Below are 12,707 nucleotides of genomic sequence, written 5' to 3' on the forward strand. Positions count from 1 at the left end.
AACTTACAGGTGAGGCAGGCATTTTTCTATTCCCTTAACACGACCAGTTGGTGTATCATGGTAAATTTTATTTCTCTCTCTCTTTCTAGACTGTCAGTATCTTGGGCTTAGAGTTTTATTTATTTTTTTCAGCTCCACTTCAGCTGGCAAAACGCCTAGCATATAGTAGGAACTAAAAAAATGTTTTCCGAATTAATGAAAGAATGTAGAATTGCAGCTCCGACTGTAACTAGTTTCCCATGAAGACTATAATAGTCTATTATCCTTTATTTTTCCTGGAGCACAAAAGGATTTCATAGAGTCTGGAAGACGGTTGCACATTAAGCCCCTTTACCACCATCAATGTTCACTTTCTTTACTTTTCATACTATAAATGATCTGGACTCTCCTTTTTGCTCTTTTTGTTTGTTTATCTACTTTAAACAGTAAAGACATCTACATGCTTATCTATTTGCAATAGTGCTGCAGAAGTTACTTTATCAATTATTCCATAGTCAAGGGAAACTTTAAACAAGATATAATGAATTTGGACACTGCAAGTAAAAGCCATATACTAAATGGCAATCAGCGTTCATTATCTTAAATGTATATATCCTGTGTGTGGCAAAAAACAAGAACAAAAAGCAAAAAACAAACCAAGGGTTATGTCCTTCAACCTTTGTGAATCCCCAAAATATAAATATGGAACTGTTTATACAGGCTTCTGTCTCCTAAATCTTATTTTCTTGAGAGTCACGTTTCATGCCCTTATCCTCACATCACAATGGAATTGCCTTTCAGTTTTACTAAAGTTTTCTCCTACTTGACAGCCTTTTTCATAAACAAGATTTTAAAAATTACTTCACAAGAATTACTACACGTATAGCAAGAAAAGTACAACACAGAGGGGTTGAGATGTGAATACCAGGCAATCTGCGAGGCTTATGACCTAGCTAAGTATCTCTCCAGTACAGCAGTTCAAATCTATGCCTTGGTCAAAATTCACTGAATGAATATATTAAGAGTCATTAAATTATACCTTTGGAATTGCCCGCAAGTCCTTTAAATGGAATGTTATGTGTAGAAATATCAAGGTTCTGCTATAACAAATACAGCTCAGAGCAGAACAACTAAAGTATATCCATGTTATGATCTACCATTATAGATATAGATCTATAGGCACAGAGTTAAGCTCTGGGGAAAACAACAACAACAACAACAGCAACAAAAACGGGTACTGAAGACAAATCATCCATCTAGGCATATAAATTAATTATCTTTTTGAAAGTGAAATGAGCAGCCATATTTAAATAGCATTCATGATAATCCCATTGATCTCTTTACACTCTTCGGAAAGTTTAATTCTATCAAGCAAAAATACCCATGTAAAAACAAAAAGTTATAAAGGAAAAGAGGGCTTATAACAAACAGGGTTCCCTGTTTAAGAAAACTAAAAACCTGGGCACATTTACAGATAGAGTGTTCACAACTTCTTCCTTAATGATCTGAAAGATTAAGGAGTACAATAATGAAATTTAAAACTGAAATTTGAGATGCCACGTTACTCATAAACCATACAAACTCAGAATAATTTATATTTAAAAATGAAATGTTTAATGCAAAACCAAAAATAAAAGAGAACCATTCAGCAAAAACCCATTAATAAGTGCAATCACAAAATAAAACAACATTCAAAAATGTATTAGAGGGAACCAAGAAGTAGTGAAGTTAGCAAACTATCAGTGTTACCTAATATTATTATAGAGTTCATAAAGTACTCAGAATGTGGTCATCACAGTAGGTCTGAGAGTTGGTTAGCATTGAAGGCACCTCTGGAAATTATGCTGAAGGGACTAGATGGCTTCTAAAATTAAACAGTTATATTTTCTTTTCCATAATTCTTGGGATCGGATGTTGTTACCAACCACAGTCTTCCTCCTGGCTCTTTGGCAGAACAGGGGGTCAATGCTTATACCCTGCTTGCAGTCTTATGTCCTCTCTACCACATAACATGGACTCCGAAATTAGCATCCTGCCTTATTAAAATGTAAAACGAACCTTTATCACCTATCTTGCAAATACTTTTGTTTCTGCACTTTTCATTTGTCAATCATCTTAATTTGGAGAGGCTTTTGCTGTATAAAAGATTTAATTTTTTAAGGAGCCAAAATAATTATCCTTACAATATTCAACTATAGTGCCTTGCTTTTAAAAGAGGCTTCCTCATTTTAATATTATATATAAACCTATATTTTCCCTAGTACTTTTATAGATGTATTACATTTAATCTTATAATCCCACTTAATTTTTCCCCTAACTGCTATTGGAGTCTTATAACATCTGAAGAGTTACCCATTCTTTGATGATCTGAATTGTCACCATATACTAAATTCATATTTGTTTCAACTATTACATACTTTTTCCACATTTTAATATTTTTGAAATCAGTATGCATGTTATGATCAATAGCTTGACATAGTAAATTGAAATCATATTTTACTTTCTTGGAGATACATAAAATGGTGTCTTTCATTCAAAAGTATCTTACTTAAAAATAATGAAATATACCCTACTCTGTTACATACAGTAACACAATTATATATGCCAGACTATGGGTCTACATTTAGACTTTCTGTTCTGTTTCATCAATCTTGGCATGTCTTTTAGCACCTATACCATACTTTTAATTATTTTACTTTTATATCATTTTAATTTCTGAATTAAATCTAAATTTAATTTCTGAAAGGGCAATAACCATCAGCTATGATTCTTTTTACACCTCCAGTTGTAAGTATTACCAATGTTTGTAAATGTTGATCAGGAACAACCTCCCCACCCCCACCCAAGTCTCACAAGGATAATAAAATTGATGCAAATCTAATCTGGGGAGACTTGATATCTCGTAAACTAGATTTTAATCATTTCAGAAATGTATTCACTTCTTAATGATTTTTAAGTCGCTCAGAATTTTGTAGCTTTCCTCATATAGATGGCATATATTTCTGGCCAAGTTTATTCTTTGTTACTGTAGTAAATGGTTTTATTTTTTTCCATTGTTTTCTAACAAATTTGTCTTGGCATATATTAAAATTATTTCTCTTTAATAATTTGATAATTAGGCTTCTTATAAAACTCTTACTAGACAGGTACTTTCAGCTAATTCTTTTTGGGTTTTCCATTTAACACTAATATAATTTGTAAGTTATTTTATTTTGCCTCCTTTTTTTCTGTGTCTCATCTTATTTCAACCTTGCCTCCCTTCTAATTGCTTTGGTTAGAATTTCTTTGGGCAATAGTTGTTGTTGTTTTTTTTTTTTTAAATAACAAATTCTTTCTCAGTTACTCCCATGAACAGTTCTAAAATCCTCTTGAGTTAGTATTGGTTATTACCAATTTTAATAGAAATTCTCCATTTCACCAAATGTTAATTCCTATTTGCTACACTGTAATATCAAGTATCTTTTAAAATGTCTTTGGTATCTGTACTTACATTCCCTCTCTCATTACTATTTGTGTTTCTCTCTTAATATCTTCATTATCTGTTGGAGGTTCATCTATTATTATTGTGTTTGCCCATTATCTCTTATTTCTTCTCATTTCATAAGTTTATTTTTTCAATTTTTTCTTCTACTTTCTTTCTTCTCATGTATATACTTATTTGGGGAAGGCAACAGAGTGAGAAAGAGAAAGGTGCTGTTTTTCTAATTTCTACGGTTGAATGCTTAGTTAAAATTTTTTCATTATTTCTTAATAATAATAAAATATTTAAAGCTACATAATTACCTCTGAGTATAGCTTTGACCATGTACCTTCAGTTTTTATGTTATGTTAATAGAACAATTACTTTTCTAAAATGCTGTAATTTAATTATGACTTTTGATTTCTTCTTTGTCATTTAGGAGAATGCGTTTCAGGTTCTAAGTGAGTTTTTTCCTTCCAATTTATCTTTTAATTATATATTAACAGTTTTAATGCACTGTGATCTATGAAAGTGGCCAACAATTCTGCTTTTCAGAAACGACTGACTTTATGTTGCATATCACCAATATTTGATTTCTGACATATATTTTAGAATAATTTATATTTTTAAATTCTGAAACATGAAAGTAAAGCTATATATGTCAATTAAATCCACTTAATTTTTATCAATTCTAATGTTTATTTTTTCCTATAATTTAACACTGACAAGTATATTTCAGGCCCACTGTGATGATCACTTTGTCCATTTCTCCGTGTATTTTTAACAGCTTTAGTTTTTGTATGTCAATGATGCTATTTAGTTTATTAGCATTCACAGCAATTACATTTTCCTCTATGAGTTTTAATTTTACTCAATGAAAGGTGATTCTTTACATTATGTTTTACCATAAATTCTACTTTGTTTGATAGAAATATTGTTATCCCTATTCAATTTTTGCCCATGTTGTATAAAATGTGTCCTTACAAATGACGTATACTTCACAGGTTCCAGGAATTCCTTAGTGTTTCTGATCCACTAAAGACTACTTCTCTGTTTTCTAGTGCTACTAAAAAGTTTTCCTTATTTTTGTCTTTCTTCAGTCAATTATTAAATCTGTAATCTTTACATTGTTTTTATTATATAGATCTTCACTTCTGTAATTCTAAACTATAATATCTTAATTCTGTTTTTTTTCTAGTTTTCTTCCACCTATTACTGCCCTTACACCCTACAGTCTTATTTCCTTGTGCTCATTATAACTAAGCATAATTTACAATTCTCTAACTGGGAAAAAACCTGGATACTTTAAGTAATACAAGCAATGTATACCATGGAAGACAATGTACAATTATAAACAAATGAATAATGATATTGCCAAGTGATAAAATTTAATATGAAAAGTACAATGAAGTAGTAGTCAAACTTAAGCTGATATAACATTAGAATACTTATTTATGCCTTGGAATTCTACTGCAACACACAGATGAGCAGCTTATCTCTCCATGTATTCACCTATTTAAAGGTCCACCCCTGAGTAATTTATTAAATAGCGCCAAAATAAATTAACAGAGTAAGATAAGATGATGTGGTAGTGACAATCAATGATTCAAAAATTCATTAAGGCCTACTCAAAAAAACTCTGCAGGCATGCAGGTCTCCCAAATTTTATTGATAGAAAGGAACTAAAATAAGGTGCCATTTGGAGCATCGGAATGATGTAGGTGTTTAGCCAGTTCAAACAGGCTAACAGAACAAGTTTGAAAGTGTAAGAGACTTAGAAAATTCATTGTGGAAGTAAAAAACAGAACATTCTTACAGTGTACATGAGAAGGGATTAAGATAGTAACCAGTTGACAAATACATATTTCTTTCTCATATTTCTCTGTCAAACAATGTGTGGTACAGCGCTGTAATTTTTATTTTTATGGTTTTATTTATTAACAAGGAGATGAAAAAGTAAGCTATTTAAAGTGGAGATGTTCTAAGTATCTTTTTTTAAAATAAATTTTCAATGGGAATAGGACTAGTTTCTGCAAAATTTATCCTGAAATTGATATGGAAAAAATAGGCATAAAAATGTCTGGTAAATATAATATTGGAAAATGGCATTTAGCATAATAAGCAGGGAAAATAATTAGTTAAAATAAATGAATGTTCAATGAGAAATAAATTTCCTTAAAAGTACTGGAAGCAAAGTAGTGGAAACACTGTGTATTAGCCAGAGCACTAAGAAAACATTTGATACGAAACAATACCTCAGGGAATAAATGTGATGGGACAGCAGGCCCCATACTGGTCTAATGTCTATAATTCCATCTAAATGTCAGTAATGGAAAAAATGAGAAGAAGGAAGAAGATTACAAACAACACATGGGTCCGTCTGTCTTTCTGCATGTAACTCTATAGGGATTCTCTATTAGAATTACATAGTAGTGGAATCTGGTCTATGACATGTAAGACAAATTATCCACAACCATGACATTTTCCATGCTACAACTGTAGGTACATAAGTATAGTCCAGAAATCAAATTCTTAGTTTTGTCACCCTTATAAAGCAGCAGGAACACTGGAAATTCTCCCCCTTATATTTGGGATCTACTTGAGAACCTCCCTTCACCCCACACAAAACCCGACTAAAGAAATCATTTCTGTTCCTTTCTTTTTATTTACAAAGAATTTTTCTCTCAAAAATCTACATTTGCCTACTTTTGGCTCTGTCATCAAGTAGGGTGATACAAAATGTATGCCAAGAAAAGTCTGATTGTTTCATTTTTTATTTTTTTCTTACTTGTCTGACACAGTGACAGGATCACAGAATGTGAATTTTGAACAGATCTGAAAAGTTATTAAGTTCAACTCCACAGAGGTGAGTAATGTGCCCATAAGTGTGGCTGAAGATGAGTGGCGCTAACACAGTGCTGTGAGTCCGACCCCCAGTCCAGCACTCTTTCCATGTCGTCTAACTCGCTCTCATTTACCTTCACATAAAGTGACAAAGGGGCCTGATGCGTAACTTCCTCCAGCCACTCCCCATTCCCAGTTATTATTCCAAAGAAATGTTGCTGGGGAAAAGTGAAGATGTGACTTGATGGGGCAAGCTGCCACTCTGCCTTCCTTCCTATGATAACTTACTAGTAAATAATGCATTCCTTCTGGAATTTAATTTCACATTTTCAAAGGCCAAAGACAGCTTGTAGTAAATCTTTATACTTATAAAAAAGCATTTTAAACAGCATAACATTTATAATATAGTTTTCCCCTTGACCTCCCCAAGAAATAAAATTTTATAACATTTACTTGGTATCATATTGTAAGGCACCCTTGGCAGTTTTCTTTTATTGCTTATGTTAGAGATCTGATCAGTGACAATCTTTAAAAAAGATCTCACAGATTCATTAGCCTCCACTTTTTTCTCTGAGAACTGTAGAAGAGTTGACTCAACAGCCCAGCAGGGGGTTGGCACGCTGGTTTCTAAGCGGCTTTAATGCACAATTCACCAGGGTCAGGAGCTGACCCTCAACCTTTTAGCTTAGGCACTAGATTAGCATACTGAAGACTGCTGGGGTGGAGTCACAGTAACTAAGTTGACAAGACTGATTTATAAAACCAAAATAGTATCAATGTTCAAAAAGAAACAGATCTGTCCCAGAAACAGAAGTATAAGCACCTGCAGCTCCAGCCCATTGCCTCAAGTCCAGTTCATACAATAAGAAACAACTGTCAGGGCAACCAGTATATTTGAGAGGACATGAATAATGCATTCTCTTCCCATGAGCTAACCTACACTGGAAAAGAAAGTAATCAGTACAAGTTGGATTGGTGGGACTGGAATCAGAACAAGGGAAATCAGAGTCAGAGAATGTTGAATTGTGCTAAGCTGATGTATTCCTTTCACAATAAGGATGCATTCTAGGCAGAGGGACTGGGAATTGGAAAGATATTACTGGCTATAATCTGATGCATCCATTGCACCTAGTGAAGGCTCACCATATGGTCAGAATACTCGATGCACACTGATACAACTCTCTACATCCATCTCTGTGTTAGGGACAAATGTTACTTTACTCTTGCACAGAACTTGGACAGTCACTTTTAATATCTGTCTTTTCTTTTTCTATTTTCATTACTGATACCTTCTGCCCCTTCTTTCTGACTAAAACTCTCATTCAATAAAATTATAGTCAAATCTTGCAATTGGAAAAGTATTCAGACTTTTAAAGTTATATTTATATATCTAAATGTTGCTCCATTAGGGTTTTAATTCTAAATTTAACCTTTAAAAAGTTATCATATTTTCTTTATTTCCAGGTTCCTAGGAGAATGTTAACAGTCCAGACCTTTTTCACTACATCAACCATGGATGACTGGCATATAAAATCCTACTTAACCTTTACATAACTGCAATACCAGGAAACAAATATGTCAATAAAAGGAAACATCATTCAATTTTTCTAAGAATGCATTCTTCCATCATTCCTGAAGTAGAGGTTTTTCTATAATCATGTTAAGAACATAAGCTCCTGAGGGCAGGAATTTCTGCTTTGTTCATTGATTTATCCCAACTGCCAAGAACAGTGGAGTGCTCAATAAATATTAAATGAATAAATAAATATAACCTATAACCTAAACTACATTCTTAAAAAAAGTCAACATCCAGGAAATAAGACTCTAAAACAATAAACATTATCTACTTAATATCTCTTATACAGTCTACCAAATTTCAATACATCATCAATCATTCTTAAACAAAAAATTCTGCTGAAATAGGATAATAATTATAAAAGTGCACCATAGTTTATAAGATATTTAACAAATGTCTGTTGGTATTTATCAGTTATTTTAATTATTCTATCATTCCAAATTTTATCTTTTTTAAAACATTTTATTCTTTACATTTGAAAGAAAGAAGTATAGCTGGGAATACATTTTTAAAAATAAGTTTAGAGTATAGGTTAAAGGAAAGATTTTACCTATAACTTTATTCTTCTTTCCATTTTTTATAGGTGTACAAAGCAAACTTCTAATGCACTGCTGGTTTACATTTCCTGTATTTTCAGTCTAAACAAAAATAAAAAGAACAAAACAGCTAAAATGGTAAAGAGATTGATTTGTCCATTAGATGCCATATAAACTATATGACACATTTGAAAGCACTATATATTCAACTTTTATATTAGAGAACATTGGAAAGCAGAAAATGTATAAATTATAATGAAGTTCACATAAATGCAATATAAAGCAATGTCTACTTTGTTAAAAATATCAGAATTTTTTTCACTTTAAACTTTCCAAGCAGCTTAATAATAAGTAAAATATAAAAATAAGTTAAAAAAAATAAGTAAAAGTACAGTATCTACTATACTAGTGTAGTAAATGCCCCAAATAATTTAACGAGAGGGGCAGAATCTAAACGCCACCTAAAATGCACCGTGTTACAAACCTGTCCTTTAATAATACCACTGTTGCTATTGCTATATTGCTAAAGTTCTAACAATGTCTCCAAATAACACCCAAATAACAAAATCATCCAAATAACAAAATCACGGCAGCTGCCTCAAAGTGCAATGCTTTCCTGAAAAGGTGAGAGAAAATACTATAATTCAAATTTTTCAGTGTCTGAGAACTAGATATTTGTAGCTTTGAGGTCAAGAAAAACAGACATCCATTTTCCCAGAGCTACTCACTATGACAGATTACCAATTGCATCAGTTCAAGCCACACAGAAACTAATTTTTGCAAATAAGGCAAAAACTCTAGCAATATTATCTAAGGAATGTCATTGACATTATGTAGGTAATAGCTAAATTACTTCAAAAATAGTACGGTAACTTATTAATAGACATTTAAAAAGGTGAAAAAAGTACAAAGAAAAATGTCCAACTACAGCTCTCAATAGATGTTATGATCTATTTTATTCTCCTTCCTCAGATGAGGGAAAGCACAGATCATTCCTAAACAGTCAATTCTAGAGCCAGTCCTTCAGTTCAAGAATAACTGTAAGTACAGATGTGATGGGAAAACAGCCTTCTAGCTTCAAGTCTAAAATTGGGTTACTTACTGTCCAGGGAAATCTTTTATCCTTACTGACATCTGGGATATTAAGTGGTTCCATAGTATTTTTGACATACTGAGCATACATGTAATTGATTTTGTTTGCATCATGTTCCCTGTGAAAATAACAGATATGAGTTCCCTCTGTGCAGTTAAAAAAAAGCATGGGCAAACAGTTAAATAAATGATTAAGGGAGAAAAATACCAGCCTTAAATTATAAGGCATATATACTTATTTGGAAAATGTAGCTTTAAATGTGTTTGATGATTTACAACTTTGTCAGTTACCATAATTTAAATGTTTTGAAAAAACAAAATCCCACAAATTTCCAACAAGTTTTATAAGTGTGAATGGCCTTATTCTCATCGCAAATGGGCATGGTGATTTTTGGTGTCATTTAATGTAAACTCATATGTCCCCTCATATCTTATTTTCCCATCAGATTATAGAATGCCTAAGGTCTAGTGCTTGTTTCACTTCCTCATTATTTGGTTTCTCTATCCATCCCAATAAAACAGTATTTTACACATTTTAAGACCAAGGGAAAAATCAAACAGCTTAGAAAAAATTTTTAAAGCTCTTCTCTCTAGTTAAGTCTATTTTCTTTCTCCTTCTGTCTTTTTGTCGTGTCTTCCTTAGCATCTTTCCCTTTGTTCAGTTTCCTCTCTACACCTTTTTTCTGCTTTGAGATGCTTTAAGATACTTTTAAAATTAAAAATTTATCTTCCTCAAGAAATTTTTATGAACTTACAATATTTTTACCAGTTATGTTCCAGTCTCTTGCTTAACAGAGTGAACATGAAAGATTAATCTGATGCCAGGGGGTACAGTGTCAGTGCAAGGGATGGAAAACAGAATGGAACATGTTTTTTCATCAGGAAACTCCGTATGTTCCCTTGTGGTGATGATAAATTCAGCAAAGAGGGTCAGGTTATGGGAATTTATCCTATCTATAAGAACATGCTTATTTTAATTGTAATATCACTAAAGAAGTAGGAAAACCTAACAATAGTAGACATTTCAAAATAAAATACAGTTGGCCCTCTGTACCCACAAGTCCACGTCTTTGGATACACCCAACTGCAGTACTGAAAATAAACCAAAGAAAAAAAACAAAAATAAAAAATAACATAAATTTAAACAATAGTACAACATAACAATTATTTAAATAGCATTTACATTGTATTAGGTATTATAAGTAATATAGAGTGGATGTGCATAGGTTATAGGCAAATACTACATCATTTTATACAAGGGACTTTAGTGTCTGCAGATTTTGGTATCCGTAGGGGTTCCTGGAACTAATTTCCCAAGGATACTGAGTGACAACAGCATACATCTCAGGAAAAATGTCCACTTGTTCTAAGTTTCCAAAGTTCCAATGTTTTGCTATCTTCTGTCCTTCCCACCCAACCTGACCCAGCTGCTTCTTGGGACAGTGGTTTCATATGGCGTCCTTCAGCGCTAGTGATTCCACGAAGATTCCTGAACCCTGTGGCCTGGTTCCTGGTCAAAATATTTCAGTCTTCCCTTTGTTGTACATTTTACTTTAAGTGTAATTTGGTCAAACCAAGTACTGACCACTTGTCTAGTATTATGTATACATGAAAAAGAATGAAAAGGAAATGACAGAAGAGTGACATAATAGTAAATGAACTTTAAATTGAATATTTCTTGAGACTAGGCTGAGAGTCTGTGAAGGCATGCCAGTTACCATACACATCAGACCTAATACACTCCTGAGGTCCTACTTCATACATATTATTTGAGTGACACTCAAGAAAAGGTTATATAAATGCAGGGTTTAGTTTAATAAAACAATGTTTAAAACTACAAATATTTTATAAATAGCAACAGCCTAGAGAGAAGAAAATAAGAAGCTATAGTGAAAAAAAGAAGAAAAATGAAAAGGTGACCACCAGGAGAATGAAGTATATTGGAGAAGTAAGTATCCTTGTAAAATCTCTTTTAAAATGATAATTATCATATCAATAACTATTATTATTCTTCATCATTATTTTAATTATCATCATCATTATTTTAAGAGTAGGAGCCAGGAAAAAATCCAAAATGGTTAAGCAATTTGTCAGAGTTCATAAATTCAGACTTACACTAGTTAATATAGAGAAGGAGAAGTAGAAAAACTACTTCTAAATCAACGAATACCTGATACCTTATTTAACTCCTTGAAATTTTTAGGTTTTCCTGATGGTTACTTTAAGTGAAAAATGAGCATTAGATTTATTAAAGTTACATGATATTATGTTTGTTTCTTACTCTATAAGAAATGTTGATAAATTTTTAGTTCCTGAACCCAATAAATAAAGATTGAATACCTTCTCCATCAGAGGCACCCTTAGCAGTATATGGGCGACAAACTTACATAGGTTAGTAACTGTCATAGGAGCTTACAATCTAGTAGAAGACTGAAACAGAATGAATAATGTGTTTAAATTACATGGACTATTTGGGTAGAGTCTAGTGCAGAGACTGCCAGTTGTCCTTCAATAATTCTCCTCCCCTTCTGTTTGTCTGGACATATATGGCCACCCAGAATAAAGACCACATTTCTCAGCCACCCTAGTGGCTTAGTATTGCCATCTGGCTAAGTTCTAGACAACAGGATGTAAGAGTAAATGTCTGTGATGGCTTCTAGTAACCTTCCTAAGAGACAGGTGATACATGCTGTCTGTCCCTTCTTTCCCAGTCCCCCATCCTACTGTTTAAAATGTGGATATAATGACTGGAGCTGCATCCTTGACCCTGAAGGAAAGGGCCATATCCTAGGGATGTAAGGTAGAAAGTCCAAAGGTGTCTTGGTCCCCAAGGCCTTTGTGGAGCACAGCTACAGCACCAAGCCTGAGCTGGCTACCTCTGGGCTTTTACAGGAGAGAGTAATAATACTGTGTTCTTGTTTAAGCTATTTTTATTTTGGGTTTTCATGATCCACAGTTAAGCCTAATCCTAAGTGATACGGTGTAACAATGCAAGCACCACACGTGTGGAGAAGATGGACAGGTAGCACCTAAATGGAGTGGAATAGGGAAGAGGTAGCATTAGAGAAATGAATTCACAGTTGGTTCAGAATTTTTAAAGGAGAGACATCAGGAATGAAAGGTAGAGTATTCCAGGCAGGAAAAAACAAAACAAAACGAAACAGTATAAAACACATTGCTGACATGGAAGAGTTCTATGTGTAACTGGGAAACACTAAAT

General features: G+C 33.0%; 1 protein-coding gene and 1 long non-coding RNA gene across 7 annotated transcripts in view; one reads left to right on the plus strand and one right to left on the minus strand.

Annotated features, from left to right (window-relative positions):
* PDE5A (phosphodiesterase 5A) overlaps positions 1–12,707 on the minus strand; it is a 134,127-nt gene that overhangs the window by 49,429 nt on the left and 71,991 nt on the right. For all 6 annotated transcript variants that reach the window (XM_009448203.5, XM_016952124.4, XM_063808996.1 and 3 more), the window contains exons 8-9: positions 9,498–9,606; positions 8,410–8,497 (exon numbers count right to left, since the gene is read on the minus strand). In XM_009448203.5, the coding sequence (XP_009446478.1) occupies positions 8,410–8,497; positions 9,498–9,606 (197 nt within the window). The remainder of the gene's footprint in view (positions 1–8,409; positions 8,498–9,497; positions 9,607–12,707) is intronic.
* Positions 8,398–11,437, plus strand: LOC134809806 (uncharacterized). The gene is made up of 3 exons (XR_010156342.1): positions 8,398–8,533; positions 9,368–9,435; positions 11,343–11,437. It is a non-coding gene; the product is annotated as an uncharacterized LOC134809806 (long non-coding RNA).

This window comes from Pan troglodytes, chromosome 3, assembly GCF_028858775.2.
Source record: "Pan troglodytes isolate AG18354 chromosome 3, NHGRI_mPanTro3-v2.0_pri, whole genome shotgun sequence".
Classification (NCBI taxonomy): Eukaryota; Metazoa; Chordata; class Mammalia; order Primates; family Hominidae; genus Pan; species Pan troglodytes.